General features: G+C 41.8%; 2 protein-coding genes across 5 annotated transcripts in view; one reads left to right on the plus strand and one right to left on the minus strand.

Annotated features, from left to right (window-relative positions):
• LOC129775505 (potassium voltage-gated channel protein Shaw-like) overlaps nucleotides 1-25,808 on the plus strand; it is a 410,947-nt gene that overhangs the window by 38,684 nt on the left and 346,455 nt on the right. The window lies entirely within an intron of this gene.
• Nucleotides 10,891-14,655, minus strand: LOC129772975 (uncharacterized). The gene has a single exon (XM_055776519.1). The coding sequence runs from the start codon at nucleotides 14,653-14,655 to the stop codon at nucleotides 10,891-10,893; it is 3,765 nt and encodes a 1,254-aa protein (XP_055632494.1).

Consider the following 25,808-nt stretch of genomic DNA (forward strand, 5'->3'; position numbering starts at 1 on the left):
AAATTCCTGCGGTATTTCCGCGAGGTGTCGTTGTAAGCGCGTAGTTCTAGTTGTATTCATTGCATCGAGTCATACTATAGCTTGTTGGAAAGGTATTTTTGCGCGCTATAATATAGTCCTTGACAGTGTTTTGTTTGGTTAAGTCGTTCGTGAGTTATAGTGTCGCAAATATGGAGCAAAATAAAGAGAAAATCCGACATATTTTACAGTACTACTATGACAAAGGCAAAAATGCATCTCAAGCTGCCAATAAAATTTGTGCAGTTTATGGACCCGATACAATTTCCATTTCCACCGCACAACGATGGTTTCAACGTTTTCGTTCTGGTGTAGAGGTCGTCGAAGATGCGCCACGCTCCGGAAGGCCTGTCGTCGAAAATTGCGACAAAATCGCTGAATTAGCAGAGAAAGACCGGCATAGTAGCAGCCGTAGCATCGGCCAAGAGCTGGGGATAAGTCATCAAACCGTTATTAACCCATTTTAGGCCAAGCGTTCGAAAAATCGAACAGCAACTTTGATAATTTTTCATGTCTTTGGACAGGAACCTTATGGTAATGTTTTTGCACCAAAAGATAGCTTAATTTATTAGCTATCACTTATATCGATTTCATACAATTTTGAGTAACTTTTTTGGATAATAAATTCGATTTAAAGCAAGTATGTTTGGAAGGTGTTTTCAATTTCCATTAAAAACCCCAATAAAATACAAAAATATGTGAAGTTTTCTACAGTACTGCTCTGATAAAAGAACATACATTGTGATATAGAGCGAAAATCATTTGATTGAGCCGCATACAGGAAAATAACAGCCGGGGAAATTTAGTGTTCGAAAAATCGAACGTTGGCCATAACGAACATTTTTTTTTCTGCTGAATCAACACCAACACATCTAACATCCGCTGCGCATTTTGATTTGTTTACTTTAGAAGACGGAAGGTTTTTCATTTCTTTTTGCATTTTCAGTTGTGAATGTTTGCAAATATCGATTAATTTAGCAAATATTATCGAAAATCTGTATGATTTTTTGTCCGTAACAACATTAGGTGATGGCGGCCCGTAGAATTTCTTTTGTGGAGGAGCTGGAGTAAATGATCAATACGTGCAACGAGGATCCTTATGAGATTGTTTGGGTGAATATTCTTCCGCCGGACCGAATAATAACCTCCCAACCCTCTATGCCATTGTTTTTTAGCAGTACTCTGGTACTTTGCAGGTTTTGGAAAATGTTCGATTTTTTCGGGAAATGGATAATTGGAGAGACTAGTTTTTAAGCATTGACATTTCTCCACAGTTAACAATAAAAATAACACAGCATATGCTTTCGTTTGAAAGAAAAAGCCTGTCAGTAATAAGTTAAAATTACATGAAATAAGAAATGCCACATCTCACCTTAGGTGGATTAATTTGGATTTATACTTAGAGACCTCCATTCTCCTGTTCTTGTTCTTCCGGGAATCCAAAATTGATGCATTTATGAATAACGTATATTTGCTAATTGAAGTGACTTTTAGTTTGCAGTATGTTTGTACTTGCAAAAAAAAATGCGGGTTTCGGCCAATGTTCGATTTTTCGAACAGTCATTTCCCGGAAAATGGAAGAAGGGAAAAACATAATTCTTGAACATTGGAGTTCCTTTAGCGTTAATAATCGAAAATACAACAATGGCTTTCGTCAAAAAAATAATTTTTACAGCTTGGTCGTTAATGGGTTAACCATTTGAAGAAGCTTGGATTCACACACGTTGACGCAAAAAAACATCTTTGACCGTATCGACGCATGTGAATCGCAACAAAATCGACCCGTTTCTGAAGCGGATGGTGACTGGCGATGAAAAGTGGGTCACTTACGACAACGTGAAGCGCAAACGGTCGTGGTCGAAGCCCGCTGAAGCGGCTCAGACGGTGGTCAAGCCCTCATTAACGGCCAGGAAGGTTCTGCTGTGTGTTTGGTGGGATTGTCAAGGAATAATCCATTAAGAGCTGCTTCCCTATGGCCAAACGCTCAATTTGGACCTGTACTGCCAACAACTGGACCGCTTGAAGGTAGCACTCATGAAGAAGAGGCCATCTTTGATAAACAGAGGCCGCATTGTCTTCCATCAGGACAACGCCAGACCACACATTTCTTTGGTGTTGCATCCGCCGTATAGTCCGGACCTTGCACCAAGTGACTACCACCTGTTTTTGTCCATGGCGAACGAGCTAGGTAGTCAGAAGTTAGCCACAAAAGAGGCCTGTGAAAATTGGCTATCCGAGATTTTTGCCAATAAGGAAGCGAGCTTCCATAACAGGGGTATTATGAAGTTGGCATCTCGTTGGGAACACGTCATCGAACAAAACGGCGCATATTTGACTTAAAACAGATTATTGTAACTAATTTTATGAACAAATGAAAATTCAAAAAAAAAACCGCAGGACTTTTTTGACAGCCTAATATCATTCTCTTTCAAACCGTAAATCAGTGTGGTTGTATGGCATCGTTTCACATCACATCGCATCAACGGATTGGTGCCGGAGTATACCTAATAGCGGTTATAAAATTTCGGCCGCCGGAGTGCTCGAGTTGGCTTGCAAAGCTGCTCACGACAATAAGAAAACCCGCCTACAGAACAGAGCACATTCGGTTCGGTGGCAACAACTAGTTTCAGCGAGTGGCAAACGCAATCGCAAAACGGCAGCAGGTAGAAGAAGGAAATAGTTTGTTTATACAGACTGCTTTGGTGGCAAAACCAGCCACCGTAAAACCCGGCGCTTTTCAGGGCCATCAAACCTTTTAAAGAAGAGTTGTTAAAAGTTTTTCACAATACCAATGCATTCTAAAGTGACATAATATGATATATAATATAAACTGGTTTATTTTGTTTGTGCTTGTTCTTGAACTTATTGGTGGTTGGGGTCTTTTAAATTGATCATTCAGTTTTCACAAACACATGCATGGTTTCCGAATTAAAAGTGGCTTCAAATTACAACACATTGTATGCAGGATGGCATTAACGAATTTTCTCGGTAGCAAGAACTGCTTTCTTTTGTTGATAACGTTACATCTGCATTGTATAGAAAAATAACTAAGGAGCAACATGATGAGCTATGTATTTCCTGCTGCCCTGTTCTTATTTTAAAGGACTTTAATCCGAAGGTCACCCGTCCCTGTATTTACTGTTGGTTTTTCAGAACGCTTATAGCTCGTTTATTACCTTCAGGTACGGTAATTTGCTCAATAGTGAAATATATGATAGTGAATGAGCTGATGACCGCCTATGCATTCCCTATCACAGCCATCATTTTGATTGTACGATATGTGCATGCGCCGAAAGATGCCCGGTGTTGAACATTTAATAAGTACAAAGCCTTCAGAAAAAAAATCAAGAATCAAGTTTGTAAAAAAAAAACGCAAAACACAACACTAAAGGTTCTTTTAAGAACCCCCAACATGTTCATAAAGAGTAAACAGTAAACTGATCCATTTTTCAGGTAGATAGGTAGGTAGGAGAAAAAAATAAAACAATATATTTAAAATATATATTTAGCAATAGCTGTCCCCTTTGTATAGTCCTACGTCACTCCGGTTATGTTCCCGACATTACCCACCCGTCTTTTTTTTTCGAACAAAAAACATTTTTCGACAGATACACAAAAACAAATGTTCCTTTTTTTTTTTGTATTTCGGTTATGAACATATGTCACTCGATGGACTCGATGGATGATATCAACAGCTCCAACCGCAGAGCTAGATGGAGCGCAGTTCTATTTGTCACTAATGGACAACACTTTCTATTTGCGCCAAGCCCCGATAGCGATTTCGATGTATTTGAGAATCAATTTACCGCACCCAAATATTTCAATAGCCAAATCAATTCCCGATAATAACAAACCGAAAATTGATACTAGCCGCGGCGCTTATGAAATGCACTACTGTAGAATTCAACAACTACCACTACCAAATGTCGCGCACCATTACACGGGAAGAAAATTCAGCTGCCAGCCTTTCGCCCACCCACGGAGCGGCTTTTGGCGGCGTTCGCTGCACTCAACGGTGGAGTGATTAATGAACAGTACACATGGATCGCGTACTCCGTTTCTCGACATGCACCAGCTCTCGCCACGGTGTGACAGAGCACGCGAATGTGTGGGGTCGGTCCTCTCGTTGCATTCTGGCAGTGCTGTCGAGCAACAGCTTTCCAAACACACACCCAATCTCCAGCGAAAAGTCATGAAAACTTGTTTTGACCTTTCGAGAATTCGGTAACTTGCCGCCGCATCCGTCTGGCTTGGAAGACAGCGCGGGATGTCTGCCAATTTCGCATTTCCACTCCATAAAACCCGGTCTAATATGTACCTAACTAGCTCTATTTAAGACAGTGATTACTTCTCTCCCCCACCCGGCGTAGCATTTTCCTCCCCCGCTGAACATAGGGAAAATGGTTCGCTCCCCAGCGTTTTTTAATTCAGTACCACCGTCATCCATCTCCGGAGCCAAAAGGAACAACAATGGCGTGCAAAGTTGACACATCATGACAAAGCTATGGTGTGTGTGTGTGTGTGTGTATGTGTGTGTGTGCTCCACCGTCTCGACTGTCGGGATGGTTTGAAGGCGAGTTACTAGGAGCGGACGATAGTTGGCACTAACATTGCGCCGTTAGTGCTATATATGAGACAACTTTTGCCGAGCAGTGGATTAAGGACGGGTAGTTAATTATCCCTTCGGGTTAGATGTTGTGTTTCATTACTGCGTTGAGGATAATTTATGCTTTGGCTGTGACTATTCAAGCTTGGGAAATATTTTTCACCAAACAGACCAGGGTCTGCGAGGGAGAGAGTGAGAACAAAGCAACAGCCGAGGAACCTGAAATTTCAGTTCCAGTTTAAGAAAATTTACACAAATATTCAAATTTAATTTTGTTTTTGGAAAGCGTATTCCTAGTCATAGCCGCCTGATGATGGAGTGGCGAAATCAACCTGTATGCTGTTTATTAAATCAATATCAAAAAACGGTAGAACGAAATTCTAAAACCCCGTTCTGGTATACACAAACGCACAAACCTAAATCAAATTCCAGTAATGGAAAGCGGATTTATTTTTCTTCTCAGATCCGAAAAAAAAAATAAAATAGGTCACAATCTCGAGCGCAGCTGAACAGCCGGCCGACAGCGCCGAATGAAAAATGACCAATGATAACCGCCCTCTTTTCATTGGAGTTTTTCCCCGTTTTTCTCCAGTGCTCCCCCAGTGCCGGGCTCTCCGTAACACAGAGCAAAATTTCATTGCGATGGAAAGTACGGGCGGAAAAAAAATAAACCCACGTTTAGTTGAGTGCTATTCGGCAGTCTAGCGAGCCCCGGTGTGTATTTTACGAACCATCACAGAATATGTATTTATTTGAGAGAGCGAGAGTATACAGGCCTATACACACAGAATGGAAGGTAATCAAACGCATACACAAATAAAATCAGCAGCTTCCACAACCTCCCGCCCTCGCTGTTTGATGTGGTTATTATTTAGATATTGTACCGGATAAATATGAGCCTGGGTGGGGTAGGGAGGATGTTTGGTGAATGGAAGCCGACTTCGTTTTTGAAGTGTATCAATCATCCGAATGTGTTTATTTATCACCGACCAGTCATCAGTCGACAGGTTAATTTGTCTGCTATTGTGAATGGCAGGCTTTTCAATGTGATGACAAAAATCAAAATGTTGCTCTATAGAGCCAGGTTCGCTAGTAAACCCGATGCTTTTCATTCAATGTAAGACATTCGTTTAGCCGCGACCTCTTTTTTCCATAATTTTTTGAAAAAAATGAATTTGAAAAAATTATAGGAGGTTGTGTCCAAGATACGACCGCATTGTTGACGTAGAACTTCGCTGTTATTTTATAAAAGTCGCTTGTTTATACATTCGGATATTATTCTATAATGCTGTGAAATTTTAGAGACAACTGCTTAGTAGAATACTCTCTGAGATGTTTTTTTTTATTGTAGAATCAGTTAACGACAATTGATTGATGATTCATGTCTTCGCAGAACAATACACTAGCTGATCGTATGTCGCAATTTATTTCATGTCAATGCATTGAAAATTTTCCTCGAATGCTATTCCGGTGGCCTTTTTCCCAATTGACATAGACTCGGCTACAGTCGATTAAATACATGTTGCACCAGCACCATTATTCCACATCTCATAACTACATCAATATATCTTTGGCACCGCGAGGAAACAACAACAATGACAAACAAACAACAAACACTTGCAAGTATCAAATATCATGCTACATGTTATTTAGTATTGCCTCAGTGGAATTTCACTTTTAGGCATCGTTCGTACAACGTAAACCAAGCGCCAAACAAGCGTTCGCCATAGCATGCATACATAGCCATACATTGGTGGCTTCAAACTACTAGGAATATAAACACTTCTCATCATTTTGCGCTATTCTCAAAAGAAACGCTTCTGTTTATATTACTGGCCTCGAAAAAGTTACTTTCTCATGCTCGAGATAAGCGCAGCTGTCACCCTCAGTGGAGGAAGTTTCGCTACTGGCAAGCGAAACCTAATCACATACAAAATTCCAGAACGACGGTGACTCTACAAGCGAAATAAACTCTTTTTGTTAATATCAACAACCTCGAAAACAGTAGTATTGCTTCATTATGATTAAGATTAGCGCAAATGCAATCGTAGTTGAAGGCAGTTTTGCGACTGGCACGCGAACCCAAATAATATATAACATTTCAGCACGACACAACGGTACGGCACAACCTTAATGCCTGCTTCACCATAACGTCAGTTTAATGCATTCATGCAATGTCAAAGGCACCACCGAAGCCCTTATGATGACGAAAAACAAACAATGTTAACTGCTTGGAAAAAGTCTGAATTATGCCACACAGCTTGTACTCTGCTGTAACATCCATCGATGCGAATTCGCTGATGAGTTTGTCAAGAGCGACCGCCTTCACCACCAGCGGGGGGAGCTTGAATTCGATTGCTGCCTGGGTAATGGCATTTACATTTTCGACCGACGCGCCTAAGTCGCCTATTTCGCTGTCGTTCGATGCGGTGTCACACTCGCGAAGGCTCGGTTCGAGCGCTTTTCACTGCACCAACATGGCGTGCATCATTGGATGGCCCTCCGTTTTTAGCAGGGCTCGAGTCAGCCTGCCTCTCCTTCTTGCTCATCACATAACACCCGAAGCGTCCAATTTATAACGCGGAAAGAAACGATACGAATAACGCGAAAAAAAACGAATTGGAAAAACCACACGACGATATCCAAGTTGAATTACCACTGGTGGGGTCCAATCTTGGATCGAAGCGCAGCGAAAGCAAAGTGAACTGGATTGCTCAACAGTCCGATGCCAAATGAAAGTTTGCCTCAGCGAGATCCACTGTTTACACTCTAGGCAAATATTCCTCTTCATTCTACTTCTTTTCCTTTGTTCACGGAGACTTTGAATTCTACGATTTCTCCTTCGTTGCTCGTCGATAAGTTGCTCGTTATTGACAGCTCTGTTCGGGACACGGCTTACAGAGGCAAGGCTAGTTCTTTAGCGAGTAAACAGTCGCCAGTTGTATTTTGTTTGCCGACTTACGCGTAATTGTTCCTGAAATGAAAAATCGAAAATGGTTCAATGCGCTGTGAGCGGGTGTATAAATTATGAAAATGACATTATCGGGCCAAAAAAGAGATTCTTTCGCTTTCCGAAAAACCGAAAATTATGTTCTTTGTGGATAAATGTTTTATCAAATTATTCATGGTGTTAAATTTAATCAACTATATTATCCACGCACAAACTTACAAAGCACGAAAAATAAAAAATAAGAACACATTGTTTACTTCAACGACTCAGATGACGTCACTAAAAAATGACTGATCCGGAGTAGCTAGCCTTGTCTCTGTAAGCCGTGTGTTCGGGAAAGCACACAAATGGACAGAACAAATGTATGGTAAAATGGAAACGCTTAAAGTTTTCATGTATTTTAACCATTTACAAACCAGGAGATTATAATTTATAGCATATTAAACAAATCTTAGGGAATTTTCGATTCGTTTAGTATATAAATTGCCTAAATCTGTTCGAGGCAAAAATAGTTATTAACGTTAACTTTATTTCATAAAAACGTGACCTGTTTTCTGATTTGGCAAAAGGGGAAATGTCGATATGTTTTGCGATAAAGAACAAAACTACCACTTTTCACGAAAATCTGATAACCACTATATCGGTTTGCTATGGAATGGCTGATTATTATAAATAAAACAAATAGACATGGAACAAAAAAAAAAAAATATATATATATATATATATATATATATATATATATATATACCATTCCACGCCGACAGCTTCGAGAAGTCGCACGCGCTTTGTGTACATCCCGTTAGTGTGATCGGATACCGTTAGTGAAGCTATTTTTTCCCGCATTGGTGCTTATTAGTGTCGCGCGTGAACTGGATACAGTGTTCGCGATAGCAGAGAGGAAAGGTTCACTTCAGCCAAAGTTGGCAAAGCGTCTGGCTTTTGGTTTTCACCATATCATCGCCATTACTATCGGCATCAGACATCGGTGGTCAATCCCACACAGTGTGAAAGCGTGAAGAAGCACTTTTTGGTGGTGGTAGTGTTCGATTGCCATCTCACTTGCGCGGAGCGCCCAGCACGCAATCAACCGAGCGTCAAGTTCAGCTGCACCGGTGGGTGCGTTTAGGTATTTAAGAGTAAATAATTTTTAAGATTTGATAGTTTTAAGATTTAAGAAAAATATTGTATTTTTTAACTGTCTCATAATCATGGCAGAAGGGGAAAGAGGGTTTCCTAATATGGAAACCTCTGACTCCGAAAGTAATACCGCTTTAGTTGTGCAAACGGCGGCAGGAAAATCGCTAAAGCGAAATACCACTTCGGAAGAAGAGTCATCCCACCTCAAAAAACCCCCCTCGAAAAAACTCGCAACCCTCTCCTCTCAATCCCCTGAACCATCCACTTTAACTCAACGCCCGATCTCGCATCCCTCATCTGTTGCTTCCGATCCCCCTCAACCATCCACCTCCTCTCCCCCCTCTATCGTCACCATTTCCACTCAACCATCGACCTCGTCTTCCTCCTCCGCTGTCTACGCTCCCGTGTCAAGATCTATCCGGAAGATGCATCTGGAAATGGCTCATGGGTTGTTTTCTTCCGGCCCAAACCAAACGGGAAACCGCTCAATGTAATTCAGATCATGAAAGATCTGTCAAAAAATTATTCCTCCGTGGTTGAAATTTGTAAAGTTAGACCGAACAAACTACGTGTTGTCGTGGCTGATCGGAAGCAAGCTAACGAGATTGTTGTCGACAACCGGTTCATACTAGAATATCGCGCATATGTGCCCTGCCATATCGTAGACATTTCGGGGGTGATAACAGAAACGGGTCTGACGAGTAAATTAATAAAACAGGGAGATGGCAGATTTAAAAAGCTTCCTTTGACAAAAGTTAAAATTTTGGACTGTCATCAATTAGGAAAAGTATCCCAGGAAGAGGGAAAAACAATATTCACGCCGTCCGACTCGTTTCGAGTAACTTTTGCTGGTTCCGCCCTCCCTGACTACGTTATGGTGGACAAATTGAGGCTTCCAGTACGACTCTTCGTGCCAAAGCCCATGACTTGCAACAAATGCAAATCAGTTGGTCATACAGCAGATTATTGCGCCAACAAGGAGCGCTGTGTCACTTGCGGAGAGCGACATGTTGGGAAATCCTGCAGTGCGACTGAGCATAAGTGTCCATATTGCGGGGGATCCCCACATGAGCTCTCAGCTTGTGAAACTTATAAGAGTCGCTGGGATAAACAGAAGCGCTCTTTGAAGGAACGCTCAAAGCGCACTTTTGCGGAAATTTTAAAGGGCGCTTCTCCACTGACTCAAGAACAACAACCAATCAACACACATAATGTCTTCGCCACGTTGCCAGTTGACGAAATAGAAGCGGACACAGCTAACGGGAGCACACCATTTATTTTCCAAGGGAATCCCCGGCGCGAAAATGTGACCACTCCCAAAATTCAAGCACAAGTCCCTCCGGTGACAGCCCCTGTTAGCTTGGCTAAAAAATCGAGTGCAACGGATAAGCAAAATCAGGTTCCTCCTGGCTTCCGTGGGAATAGTTCACCTTCGAATGACCCAGCACTTGAGGGGACATCAAAAACCCCAAATGTCCCTGTTTTTCCGTCCAGTTCAACTTCGCAATCGGGATTTATAAAGTTGACTGACATCTTGGATCAAATCTTCATGTGTTTTAATGTTTCCGACTCCATCAGAACCATTGTCACCGCAATGCTTCCAGTATTAAAGACAATTTTGCAGCAATTGATGCAAACATGGCAAACAAAATTTAAATAGAGAGGTCGGAGATATCACTGTTCTACAGTGGAATTGTCGTAGTCTTATCCCTAAACTGGATACATTCAAATTTTTAATTCATAAGTTCAATTGTGATGTTTTTGCTCTGTCCGAAACATGGCTTTCTTCGCGAGATGATCTCTCTTTCCACGATGGTAACGACTTGGTGTGATTTTATCACTTCGAGATCACTTCTTTCGAAAACACAAAAAAATACATCCGATTACTTCGACGTGGTTTATTGGAATGAACATTTGTGACAATTCAATTTGACGTATTGCGGAAGTGTGATTTTGACTATTATAGCAGGCTTTTATAGCCTTTTCGTGTAGATCAGGGTAAGTATAAGTTTGGTAAGTATTTGTGTTATTTTGGCTTATGTACATTTTATAGTTCATTTTATATTTATATTTTCTTCTCCTTTTCAGGTTTTATTTTAGCGTCAACATTCCGGCCCCAGTTGAAACAGTCCGTTTCAACCAACATTCACTCCATGGAATTCTGCTGTTGGCTTGATGACTACTGGGATGTATCTTCTTCATGACAATCGATTGGCAACACTGCAACTTCAGTGACTGCACGTTTGTAACGACCAGAAACTGTTTGCACGACAACCACTCGTGTATGTCCATCATTACCCGTAGTCGTCTCTACGATTCTGCCCAAGGGCCACTGTAGCGGTGGAGAATTATCTTGGCGGAGAAGAACTAGCTGACCATTACGAATGTCTGTCGAGGAACGTTTCCACTTGCTGCGTTGTTGTAGCTGACTTACGTAGTCACGAGACCATCGACGCCAGAGGTCTTGTATCGAGCGCTTCATCTCCTGTAAACGAGTAAGACGATTGGTGTTTAACTCGGTGAGATCTGGTTCTGGAATTGATAGTAGGGGCTCTCCAATCAGGAAATGACCGGGAGTAAGGGCGGAGAGGTCATCTGGAGATTCGGAAATCGGCGAAAGTGGGCGAGAATTGAGGATAGCCTCAATTTGAACTACGATGGTTAGCAATTGGTCCATAGTAAACGACTTCTGTCCAATTATTCGACGAAAATGATGTTTGAATGATTTTATTCCTGCCTCCCAAATTCCTCCGAAATGTGGAGAGCGGGCGGGTATGAAGCAGAAGGTGATGCTATTCTCCGAGCAATAGTTGTCCCATTCTTCCGTCCGGAACTGCCTTAGATACTCCTGTCGCAAAGCCTTCAATTCGCGATCCGCGCCGACGAACGCAGTTGCATTATCGCAGTGCAACTGTAGAACGCGACCGCGACGAGCGACGAAGCGTTTGACGGCGTTTATGCACGCGGCGGACGACAAATCGGAGACGACTTCAAGGTGCACGGCCTTCACCACCAAGCATACGAATAAAGCAACGTAGATTTTCACCGACGCTCCCCTTCCACTTAACGGACGAACGAGGAACGGCCCACAGTAATCCATACCCGAATGTGAGAATACTCTAGCTGGAGTGATGCGCACTGACGGTAAAGGTGCCATGATCTGTTGCGATAGTCGAGGCCGGCATCGGAAACAAGTGATGCATTTGCGCACAACTCTGCGAGCTAACTGAAGACCCTGTAGTGGCCAGAATCGCTGACGTATCGTGGCCAGTAAGAGCTTCGGACCACCATGGAGCGTTTGTAAATGTATCGATCGGGCTATCATCCAGCTGATAGTATGTTTGACGGGGAGTAGAATAGGAAACCGTGTGTCAAAAGGTGCATTTAGGTTTCTTAGGCGGCCATCGAGCCTGAGCAGACCAAAATCATCCATGAATAGGTTTAGATTTTTGAGTGGAGATTTGGCTGTACTCTTCGAAAGGTTGCTTTTCCTCCCGTAGATGCGAATTTCTGCTGGGAATTCTGATCGCTGAGCCAAACGAACTAGACATTTCAAAGCGATGTTGTATTCATTTGGAGAGAGAGCTCTTGTGAGACGGTTATCACTAGGAAGCATACAGTTGGTATAGAAGCGATAGCAGTAAGCGACAGTTCGAATTATTTTGCCCAACTCGGAGAATCTTTCGAAAATCGAGGAATCTACTTCGTTGACATGAAGTGAAACGAGTAGACGAGCTTCTTCCTTAACATCCAGGGTACTCAATGCTGGGATTATATTCTGCGGCCAGAGCTCTTTCGCGGTTCTGATGAAGCCTGGACCGTGCCACCAAAAATGTTCGTTTATAATTTTAGTTGCAAGGATTCCTCGTGAGATTAGATCTGCAGGATTTGATTCTGTTGTAACATGTCGCCACTCGTGATCCTTCGTCAGACGTTGGATCTCTGCCACTCGGTTGGAGACGAAGATTTTCCACTTGTTTGACGTGGATTTGATCCAGTGCAACACGATGGTTGAATCAGTCCAAAACACAACCGGCCCATTGAAGACAGTGTTGATACGAAGGTTGTTAACAAGCTGGCTTCCGAGGAGAGCTGCACAAAGCTCTAATCGGGGAATAGTGAGTCCACGGAGAGGAGCAACTCGAGATTTTGAGGTGAGAAGATGAGATTGTAGCTGGCTAGTCTCATCTGGTGACACGACATATACGGCACATCCGTATCCTTTTTTTGATGCATCGCAGAAGCAATGCATAGTGTAATCCTGGCTTATGTTCCACAGCACCCTCCTAGGGACCTCCAGTGTCCTCAGTGCTGTGATGTCGTTGCGATACTCTCTCCACCATGTGCTATGTTTGTCCGATAACTCGGTGTCCCACGACATGTTCTCCGCCCAGAGGGTTTGTATAAACATTTTTGCCATGACGACTACGGGTCCAAGAAGGCCGAGGGGATCGAATAGTTGTGACATTTCTGATACAACGACACGTTTGGTAACCACATTCAGCTCAGGCAATGCAGGTACTTTAAATTTGAACGAATCCTGCTGGGGAAACCACAACAGTCCTAGAGTCTTCACAGCGAGGGATTGATCTATTTCCAATTCTGTAGAATTCTCCCATAGATCCTTGGGAACGTTGGAGAGAACTGTCGTACTGTTTGACGCCCACTGGCGAAGTACAAATCCAGCAGACTGGAAGATTTTGATCAATTGCGCGCAGGCCTCCTTGAGAGTTTCATGATTATCATGTCCAGCAATTACGTTGTCGACGTACGTGCCTTTCCTGATTATTGGCTCCGCCAATGGAAACCGGCTCCTTTCCTCTGATGCTAGCTGGTTCAGCACCCTGGTTGCGTGATACGGAGAACTGGCTAAGCCATACGTGACCGTTTTCAAGCAATACGTGCGAATCGGTTCAGATGGATCTCGGCGCCACAAGATTTGTTGAAATCTGCGATCCTCAGGATGAATCCAGATCTGCCTGAACATTTTCTCCAGATCGGCTGTGATGGCATAACGTGGCATGCGGAAGTTTATTACGATGGAGTACAAAGCAGGTTGAACCGTTGGACCAATTTTCAAAACGTCGTTGAGCGAAGGTTGTGTGGAGAAGCGACATGATCCATCAAATACCACTCGAGTCTTCGTAGTTGAACTCTCCGGACGTTGAATGGCATGATGGGGCAGGAAATACTGTGGGCTACACGACGCGCGCGAACAAACCTCCATGTGACCCAATTTCTCGTAGTCCTCCATGAAACTAAGGTATTCCCGGCGAAGTTTTTCGTTGGAAGCGAGCTTTCTCTCCATTGCCAGGAATCGACGGAGGGCGGGCTGGTACGAATCGCCCATTAACGTTATCATATCTTCTCGCAATGGTAAACGAACGACGAAGCGACCATCAACCTCCCTGGAAGTTGTTTGTAGGAAGTGCTCCTCACAAGCTTGTTCCTCGTTACTGTGTTCCTTGACGTCTTCGATGTTTTCGACCTCCCAAAACCGTTGAAGTTGAGCGTCGAGCTGCTGTTCTGCACATATCATACTGGTTTGTGTTATAGGTGGCTCCGAGGATAGCTGTTCCAGCTTGCCACATACAATATATCCAAGGAATGTCTTCTGAAGGATAGGGTATCCGAGGCCAAGCGAGAATTGCTGATGTTCTAGTAAATGGTAGAACAGTTCAGCACCGATGATGATGTCGATACCTTTGCTGATGTTAAACTGTGGGTCTGCTAGAGGAAGATTTCGTGGAATGTTCCAACGTACGACGTCGATGTGGTGCCCAGGCAAGGACACGGTGAGCTTCGGTAATACCAGACATTCCAAACTGGTGGAGAAGGTATCGAAACGAGAAGAGAGCGACAAAGTGATTCCGTAGTGTACGTTCACTGTGGACTGTCCGATTCCGCTGATCGGTGGTGAGTGGTGAGACAAACGATTGCTCATCCGACAAAGTGTTTTGAACGAAATTAGATACGATTTGCGACGATTGACAGGCTTGCGAGCGATTTGTTTCAGCGGGTACGTTTACTGCTCCGGCTTGTCTCACATTTGCCGAAGGAAAGGGTGGCAAATGTAAGAGAGAATGATGTTTCTTATTGCAGCTTTTACAGGAACCGCTGGAGCAATCCTTCGCCTGATGTGTTCCCTTCAAACAATTAATACACAATCCATTCCTCTTGGTAAGTTCGAAACGTTGTTTTGGTGAAAGCAATTTAAATTGGTCACACTGGAACAAGAAGTGTGCAAGCTTGCAGCACGGGCATTTGTGGTTAGAATCAGATGTTGCATGAGCGGCGGTCAAACGATTCTTCAACGGTTTCGACTGGGTTTGAGAACTACACGACTGAGAAATATTTACAGTCTGTATAATGCGTGATCTTTTATGTATGAACTGCAGAAGTTGTTTATATGTTGGATGCTCAGTATCGTATGATTGGGTTTCCCACTCACGAAGCGTTGTTGAATCCAAGCGACTACTCAAACGTTCGACTAATAATGAATCCCAATGTTTTTCTGCTACTTCGAGTCGATCGAGAAGTTGAACATGGCGGTCGAAGTCATCCGCTAACTGTGCAAGCTCCGTCGCTGATTCCCTTTTCAATTTAGGGATGGCTAATAATCCCGACATATGGCGTTTGATAAGCAAATTCGGGTTCTCGAACCTTTCCTTTAACAGGTTCCAAGCAACCTGATAATTGTGGACAGAAATATCGAGCGAGGAAATGATCCGTGCCGCTTCACCAGTCAATGCAGTTCTTAAGTAGTGCATTTTCTGCACTGCGCTAAGTTGTCGATTCGAGTGGATCAAAGAATCGAAAAGATCGCGAAATGAAACCCAATCATCTATATTCCCAGAGAAATCCTTCAGTTTAATTTCGGGAAGTCTTATATTTGTAAACGGTTGTGCAAGGTTATGTGACGTTGACGGTTCGATAGAGGGTGTTGACCTTGCCGGTGAATGGGCAAGCTTTCGTTGCAATGAACTTTTTAACTCATAATATAAATTTTGGAATTCACGTCTGGTTTCAGAAAATTCCTCATCTGCATTTTCTAAAATCTCTAACTCATCTTGATTCGATTCGAATTCGTGCCACAATTCATCAAGGCGTTGAATCCGAATCGGAATCTGATCCATTTGAGCAGGATCGTATTCATCGTTGAATGATTTAATCAGAAGGGCTGACCCCAATATATTCGTGCGCCTGCGATGTAACGTCTTCAATTTATTCACTTTATTAACTTTCTTCGCAGGCGCCATCTTTCTACCATCAATAGTAAGGAAAATGGTTACCTGGAGTTCTGCTTCTTATACCTCTACTTCGACCTCACCGGTTGAATCCGTCAACGTCAGACGTGGTCCGACAACGATGATGCTGTTGATAAACGCTGCTGTATGCGGCTTGCAAAACGCCCACACGTTGCTGCGACTGATGAGGGTTTCTGCTGGTCCACAAAACGATTGCTGCTTTACTCAGACGAACCCAAGAGAGGTAATAGTAGTTCCTGCTGTAACTCGCTGCTTACGACCGACTTTCTGGCTTGCTGGTAGACCAATTTGTAGATCCGAATGAATCGTCGGATTGTCGAACTGGAAGAACTGCTGCGACCAAAACTGCAATCCACGTGGCGACGATGTTTCCAAACGGGTTTTGTTTCTGGGAGAGCTTGCGTTGTGTTACCGAGACTGCTTGTTGCCGATGACTGATACTTTTAACGGAATCGTACCACGTGGTGGTATCGTTGGAGGTTAACTGCGATGGCGATGACGAGATTAGCTCACTGGAAGCGTTCTGGTTTGCTGTTGTCCCGACCGATGAGGTTAGGTCCCGGGTTTCGGCACCAAATATGGTAACGACTTGGTGTGATTTTATCACTTCGAGATCACTTCTTTCGAAAACACAAAAAAATACATCCGATTACTTCGACGTGGTTTATTGGAATGAACATTTGTGACAATTCAATTTGACGTATTGCGGAAGTGTGATTTTGACTATTATAGCAGGCTTTTATAGCCTTTTCGTGTAGATCAGGGTAAGTATAAGTTTGGTAAGTATTTGTGTTATTTTGGCTTATGTACATTTTATAGTTCATTTTATATTTATATTTTCTTCTCCTTTTCAGGTTTTATTTTAGCGTCAACACACGATTTTAATATTATACGCTTGGACCGTGATGCTATTGGGGATCAATAAGTGCCACTCATTTTTTCGAATTGACCTTCCACCTATTGGAGGGATCGAAGCTGTTGCTTGTCATGCAAACATCAGAGGCAAAGACCTCTGTATTGTCAGCTTGTATTGGCCTCCGAGAGCTGCGGTTAGCCGCAAACAACTTGATGACATGTGCTCTCTCCTTCCTGAGCCACGATTGATCTTGGGAGACTTCAACTCTCACGGAACTGCCTGGGGGGAACAGTACGACGACAACCGTTCATTGTTGATATATGACCTTTGTAACAGCTTCAATATGACCGTTTTGAACACTGGGGAAACAACACGTGTACCTAAACCTCCTGCTAAACCAAGTGTTCTTGACCTCTCGCTTTGCTCGAATTCACTATCGTTAGATTGCAAGTGGGATGTAATACAGGATCGCAACGGTAGTGATCACTTGCCAATCAAAATGTCCATCACCACTGGGTCGAATTCTTCTGAATCTATAAACATGGCATATGACCTCACAAGACACATTGACTGGAATAAATATTCGGACGCGATTGCTCTAGCCATCAATGCCATAGATGGTTTGCCTCCATTAGAGGAGTATAACTTCCTTTCTCGTTTGATTCATGATAGCGCAGTTCGCGCTCAAACGAAACCCATCTCAGGTTCCACCATTCGCCGGAGGCCTCCCAATCCATGGTGGGATAGCCAGTGTTCCAAGCTTTATCAGGATAAATCGAATGCATTTAAAGCTTTTCGGAAACGTGGAACCCCTGAAAATTTTCAAACGTATTTAGACCTTGAGAATCAGTTCAAAAATTTGATCAAAGGGAAAAAACGTGCTTATTGGCGAAATTTCGTGGGAGGTTTGTCACGAGAAACGTCAATGAAAAAATTATGGAAAGTGGCTCGAAACATGAGAAATCGTTCTTCAACGAATGAAAGCGAAGAATATTCACATCGGTGGATTTTTAATTTTGCACGGAAGGTTTGTCCTGATTCCGTTCCTGTGCAAAAAATAGTTCGAGATATACCACAAGATAGGTGCGATCTTGATTCCGAGTTTTCGATGGTAGAATTCTCTCTTGTCTCCTTTCTTGTAACAATTCTGCTCCGGGATCGGATAGAATTAAGTTCAACTTGCTGAAAAATCTCCCTGATGTGGCGAAACATCGCTTGTTGAACTTATTCAATCGGTTTCTGGAGCATAATATTGTTCCAGATGATTGGAGACAAGTACGAGTTATAGCTATTCAAAAACCCGGAAAACCCGCGTCCGACTTCAATTCGTACCGCCCAATAGGAATGCTGTCTTGTATACGGAAATTGTTGAAGAAAATGATCTTGTTTCGCCTTGATCGATGGGTTGAAACGAATGGCCTACTCTCAGATACACAATATGGGTTCCGCAGGGGCAAGGGGACGAATGATTGTCTTGCGTTGCTTTCTTCAGAAATTCAAATGGCTTACGCCGAAAAAAAACAAATGGCTTCAGTATTCTTGGACATAAAGGGGGCCTTTGATTCTGTTTCAATAGAGGTTTTGTCAGACAAATTACACTCTCGGGGTCTGCCGCCTCTATTGAATAATATGTTATATAACTTGCTTTGTGAGAAACATTTGAACTTTTCTCACGGAGATTCGGCAGTAAGTCGGGTCTCTTACATGGGACTCCCCCAGGGCTCATGTTTAAGCCCCCTTTTGTACAACTTCTATGTAAGCGACATCGACAATTGCCTTACACAAAATTGCAGCCTAAGACAACTTGCAGATGATGGAGTGGTGTCTGTCGTAGGATCAAACGAATCCGACCTGCAATTACCCTTACAAGATACTTTGAACAATTTTTCAACCTGGGCCATTGGGCTAGGGATCGAATTCTCCACGGAGAAAACAGAGATGGTGGTTTTTTCTAGGAAGCATAGACCAGCAAAACCAAAGCTTCAACTTTTGGGTAAACCGATCACTCATGCTATGTCATTCAAGTATCTTGGGGTCTGGTTCGACTCCAAATGTACTTGGGGGGCCCATATTAGGTATCTGAGTAAAAAATGCCAACAAAGAATAAACTTTCTCCGTACAATTACCGGCACCTGGTGGGGAGCCCATCCCGAAGATCTTATAATGTTGTATCGAACAACAATTCTCTCAGTGATGGAGTATGGCAGTTTCTGTTTTCAATCAGCTGCCAAAACACACCTCATTAAACTCGAGCGAATTCAGTATCTTTGTCTCCGTATCGCGTTGGGATGTATGCCCTCAACGCATACCATGAGTCTCGAGGTTTTGGCAGGCCTACTCCCACTAAAAGATCGCTTCAATTTATTATCTCTTCGGTTCTTCATCCGGTGTAAGGTCATGAACCTATTGGTGATCGGAAATTTTGAGCGGCTGATCGAGCTAAATTTTCACTCCGGATTCATGAGTTCATATCATGAATTCATCTCCATGCAGGTTGATCCTTCTTCGTATATTCCCAACCGTGTTTGTTTCCCTGACTACATCAATTCCTCTGTGCATTTTGATCTGTCCATGAAGCAAGATATCCATGGATATTCAGATTACCAACGATCGAGGATCGCTCCAACGATCTTCGACGAAAAATATAGGGGTATCAATTGTGATAATATGTACTTTACTGATGGGTCCACTATAAATGAGTCCACAGGGTTTGGAGTGTTCAACGAATTTTTTAGCACCTCACACAGTCTTCAGAATCCTTGCTCGGTATATATTGCTGAATTGGCAGCGATATATTGGGCGCTGGACAGCGTCGCCTCACGACCTGTTGAACACTATTACATTGTAACGGATAGTCTTAGCTCTGTCGAAGCTATCCGTTCAGTGAGGCCGGAAAAGCACTCGCCGTACTTCCTTGAGAGAATACGAGAAATTATGAGTGCTTTATCCAGACGCTGTTATGTCATCACCTTTGTCTGGGTCCCTTCACATTGCTCAATTCCGGGTAATGAGAGGGCTGACTCATTAGCAAAGGTGGGTGCGATTGAAGGCGATATTTATCAGCGTCAAATCGCCTTCAATGAATTTTACTCTTTAGTCCGTAAAAATACAATCGCTAACTGGCAACGCAAATGGAACGAAGATGAATTGGGCCGGTGGCTCCACCCAATTATCCCTAAGGTTAGCCTCAAACCATGGTTCAAAAATCTGGACTTGAGTCGGGACTTTATTCGAACCTTCTCCCGACTCATGTCCAATCATTGTTCGTTAGACGCGCTACTTTTTCGTTTTAATCTTGCCGACAGCAATCTCTGCATTTGTGGCCGTGGTTACCACGACATCGAACACGTTGTTTGGTCGTGCGAGTTGTATCTTGTCGCCAGATCGAATTTAGAAAACTCCCTTCGGGCTCGAGGAAAGCAACTCAATGTGCCGGTGAGAGATGTGTTGGCTCGGCTAGATCTTGATTATATGTCCCAAATATATGTTTTCCTTAAAGTCATCGATCTTCGAGTGTGATGTTCTTACATCCTTTACCCCTCCTTTTCGTCCTTCGTGAACTATCGGTTCCCTTCCTACTAACATTAGAATAAGTTAAATTGTGAATACATATTAGATGTAAGGATAGTTTTAAGAATTGAGTGTGAAGTGTGAGTGTGAATGAGAATGTGAATGTAAATGCGAGTGTGAGTGTGAACATTGCTACAATATCCTTACATCCCATCCTTTTCCCAATCAAAGTGTGTCACCCTTCTAAACTCGAGTCGACCGCGAGTAATCGGTTTCCTATTTTATTAACCATAGATTTAAGGAAACATGTTAATATTTTATAATAAAAATATATTTAAGAGCGTGGCTCCTTTAAACCTATGTAACTGAGCCTGTAAAAATAAACGGATTAATAAAAAAAATATATATATACATCTCGACTGTGCTCTTCAAAATGAAGATAACTAAATATGCACGTAGATTGATTTATCATATGTCAATTGTTATAAACTTTAGCTTTTGTATAACGAAGATGTTAGGAAATTTTTCAGGACGCCTCAAATATAGTTGTTATAGGATAGATCTAGGATCTAGCAGCAGCATAGTATGTCCTTTTCGAAACTTCGAAATTATTTATCTAATAGCAAGGAGCAAGGAGCAAAATTGTTTCGAATATTGAACACTTTTAATGAAAATATTAAAACATTCTTCCAATGAATAGTTGAGTGAGGATCGGAACTACGTTCTCTAAGCGTTGCAACAACATCAATCAATAATTTTTTTAGAAAATTAACAGTCTCGAACTGCCTTTGGGCGTGTTGATTGGAAGCACACTTACAATCCACAACTATTTTAGACAAAGACACCGTACTTTGGAAGATAAGAGATAGAATTCACGACTATACGTTAGATTTACCACCAGATGGCGCAGCAAGTAAAATGATGATGATTTGTTATTTTGGTTTAAACTTCGAACTTCGAATTTTTTTAGAAAAATCAGAATTTTCTTCGATTTTCCCGGTTTCAAGTCTTCTTTCTACCCTCTAAAAGACTAGAAAATCATCATTTTACATTGTTTAATTCATAGCATATGAAGAATGATCTGATATAAGTGTTGTAATTTACATTTTTTACTAGGCGAACGATGGGTGGTATATGTTGCGTTTCAGATACTGAATCCCCTACATAATCAATTATATCAACAAACTATATGATAATATGACATCGATTGCTTCGCCATTATCCATAGCATGAGCTTCTGCAAAATATCCGAGAGTTAGTACTCATAACCTATATACATTAATTTTATCCCATCTGTTTATTTTTATTACTAGGCTCATCTAGCAGTTCAGCTGTAACAGAGCCGAATTTATCGTGTACATTTTTCTCATGTTGTATATTACACAAGTATTCCTATCTCATCTATACACATTTTTTTCTATTACACATCAGCCATTCGCCACTAAGAGTATTCATTCCTATTCTATCGATACACACCACATGTCGCATTTTTCGGCGTAAGAATATATCTATTGTTCGAATGTTCACAGTTGGACACAACGGGACTGTTGATATGAGGCTTCCATTGTTGTGTATATAAATAGCACCAATTAGCGATGTAGCAGATCGATCGTATGCGGAATGAGAGGCTGGGATCACCATCACATGATGAATGAAGCATGGACGTAGAAGCTAGAATAACACACAAAGATGGACAGTTGAGGGCCCTGAGTTATCAGCTCATGATTGTTCGCTTAGTAGCGGACACGCAACCAATTAAGCTACGAAGACCCCCAACCTATATACATTATCAAACTTTAGCTTGATCTATATACATTATTTATTTATTTATCTATTTATTCATTTATTTATTTATTTATTTATTTATTTATTTATTTATTTATTTATTTATTTCTCTATCATCTGGCTGTAAGTAGTCACATTGAAAATGGTAAAAAATCACACTTAGACGTTATACATTGTACAAAGCACATTCAAACATGCATTGGTCAAAACAAGGAAAACATCAACAACTTAAAAAAAATTTAAAAAAAGTTTACATAGTTTATCGCAGAAAGCGTCTTTTTCGGCATTCACTCTTGATCCAGTAATCCTCGTTGAATCCGAAAACGAAAAGCTTCAGCAGAGAGGTTGAAGTCGAAGTATCCATAAAATTCATTCAACCGGACTGGCATGTAGCGAATTGGGTCATGCAAGCTGTAGTTTGCAAAACGGGATCCAAGATGAAAAAAACTTCTTGAACGAAGTACTCTCTCAGGTGCATAAATATCAAGCTCCGCAAGAACACCAGGACTATCAATTTCGCCGATACTTTAGCTGCAAACATTGCCTGGGTAACCTTTCTTCTAGTACCGAGTGTTTCCAGTCCTAGCAGCTGACAACGGGCCTCGTATGGTGGTAGATTGTTTGGGTCATTCCATGGAAGGTTTCGTAAGGCATAACGGACGAATTTCCTCTGAACGGCTTCAATCCTTGCAATCCATACTGTATGATAAGGGCACCAAACCACCATGCCGAATTTCAGAATCGATCGAACAAGCGTCCAGAACAATGCTTTCAAAAAGGTAGGATCGCGAAACTTGTCGGAGATTTTAAAGATGAATCCGAGTTGCTTGTTAGCCCTATTTATGTCCGAGTCCGAGTAATGCGGCTTAAACATTAAGGCAGGGTCAAGCGTAATACCGAGATCAATTATTTTTTCAACCCGTAGCAAAGGTTGAAAGTCGATCGTGTAAGCAAACGTTATTGGCTTCAGTTTTCGGTGAAATGTTAAGACACTGCATTTATGCACACTTGGTGTCAGAAAATTTCTTGAGCACCACTCTACAAAGGTGTTTAGCAGGTGCTGTAGTCGCATGCAATCTGCTGAGTTTCGAACTGTCATGAACATTTTAATATCATCCGCGTAGAGTGATCGACTACCAGTTGGAAGGATCAATCCGATCTCGTTTATGAATATAGAGAAAAGCAACGGTCCAAGGTTGCCGCCTCGAGGTACTCCAGAGCTGTTAGTGAAATTCTCCGAAATATTAGATCCAATTCGTACGAATATATTTCGGTTGGTAAAGTAAGACTTGAACCAACGAGTAAGCTTTTCAAGCTTAGCCAGCCATAGTGTAGTCGATCCGACGGAAGTAGCCTTAAGGTCTGTGTACACAACATCCACCTGCGCTCCAACTTCCATATTCCTGAGGCAAAGCGAGACGAAAGGAACAAGATTGGTTGAGACTGATCTCTTTGGATGGAAGCCGTGTTGATTAGCAGAAATATAATGTTTGCAGCAAGAAAATATAACATATTTCAATATATATTAAACCAGCGCTGGGTCCCAAAATTCTTGAATAAAAATAATCTGAAAATATAATTTTTTGTACCGCGCAACACTGTTGAAATTCTAATAAAAAATCACTTATATCTAGAAAAATCGTAGGAACACATTTAAATACAAACTAGAGCAGAAATAAATCTCTAAATACCCCAAAAAAAATTCAATATTCCAAGATTTTTTCAGTACTTAAATTATTGTTGATTTTTTTTTAAATTATTTTTCCAATACACCATAGTCAGATGCTCTTTTCGTGTTTTTTTTTCAAATTTTCGTCTCAAGCTATTCAGCATGGCGTGCAAAAAATTGAAAAGTATGTTTATCACCATAGTTTGGGAGCGCTCGAAGACGAAGATCGAAGATGAACGTGAAAACACGTGTAAGAAAAGCAGTTGTCAAAAATTAACTGAACATTCAAAATAGCCGTACTTGTAAGTATAAGTGAGAGACATAAGTACCAACATAATGCCACAAAGCAATCTAGAGTCGAATATATGTAACCCGCGTAAATTCGAAAGCCGCGATACATTTTGGACAGACCTCGTATATATGTCTTTCCTTGATGAAGCTAAACAATTCCGAAAAGTTAAAATTTAAAAAAACGAACCCCCAAAAATCCCCCCGTCATGACTGTAAAGAAGACAAATTACAACTAACAAAGAATTCATAAAATCAATCATGTTCTCTTGTCTCACTCATGTTTGGCAGTTTGTCGACAGAGCACTCACCACGGAAAATAGTTTGGGAGGAGGTGTTAAATAAAAGCATTAATCATTCTTAGTGTCGTCATATTGCTCGTTGTGGCTCGATTCACTGTTCCGTGTTTCTGCTATTTCCGCTTCTGACCAAGTCCAGACAACTGGTACCGTAATTATTCGTTTCCTATTTTTTCTTTATCTTCAATGAAGAAAAGAACTAAGAAGCTGAACCGAGAGTAGTGTCAAAGTTGACAAATATTGCTGCGGTTCTTTTGGAAGCTGAGAATTCAACCATTCCCGAACTCGGATTTGCTAAGGTTTGAGGAATCGTAACTTTTGTCAACAACCCCACACTTTTAAAACTCGGTCTGTATCAAGTTTGATGCGTCTTAGTCTGCGTCAGGTTTATATGCAAAAAAAAGAGGAAGTGGGTTATATATGTGGTATAACCGCAAGGTTGACGTAGGACTATCGTTGATTTAGTGATCAATTGTTTGAAGTTGAATCTGAATCCATTCTGAATGAATGAATAAATGAATATTTGGGGGACTTCGAAAACGAGAGCGTTACGTTGGAGGCACAAGGTTTTATGCATCCAATATTGGATATGAAAATACGAAATGATGGGGATGAATAATCTTCAGAAGCACTTGATTGAAAAATCACAAAACGAAATGCATTTGATCGCTGTATACATTAGAAAACATTAGAATAAACTCTTTTGCTTGATTGTAATTGTCAATTCAAAGGGGAACTGGCAGATTATTTTTCAGCAACGATTCTTCTCGATGCTGGATAACAACCAAATTAAAAGAGTTGCGCGTGTGTATGTGTGTTTGTGGCGGTTGCTCCGATGCCTCAAGCGGAACCGCTTTTCGATGCTGATACTCTCTTGGTCGCCTTCTCTTCTCCTCCTGATGGATCGGCTTTCCTGCGTTCCCTCACAGTTCGAAACAAACTGAATGCGTTTCAGGTCAGGTCAGGTAATGAATCAGTCGGTCCTTGACCGTCCAGCTCGTCCAGAAACGATGTTGTCTAGTCGGTGTCCTCACGAAAAATGAATGCGTTTCAGGCAGGCAGGAAGGTAATGAATTATAGAGACTTTAAACTTTTTTCAGTTCACTCGTCTCTAACCTTGAAAAGGCCCTTGTCAAACTTTACTTTACTCCTGCATTACACCTCCACCCTCATTGCCTTGAGAAAGGCACTCGATCCCTCGTCGTCCAGCTCGTCCAGCAACGATGTTGTCTAGTCGATGTCCACACAAAGAATGATGGTGAATGCGTTTCACCACCAGAATATCGCTTAAGTATGCATTTGGTCCGTGATTGAATCGAGAGAAGGTTTGGTTTACGATGGCAATCTAGAAGGCAAACTAGAGGCTAATGAACTCTCTGAGTTTGAAACTTTCAGCGACTGAGCAATAATCGATTGAAAATT

This window comes from Toxorhynchites rutilus, chromosome 3 (assembly GCF_029784135.1).
Source record: "Toxorhynchites rutilus septentrionalis strain SRP chromosome 3, ASM2978413v1, whole genome shotgun sequence".
In the NCBI taxonomy this organism is placed as follows: domain Eukaryota; kingdom Metazoa; phylum Arthropoda; class Insecta; order Diptera; family Culicidae; genus Toxorhynchites; species Toxorhynchites rutilus.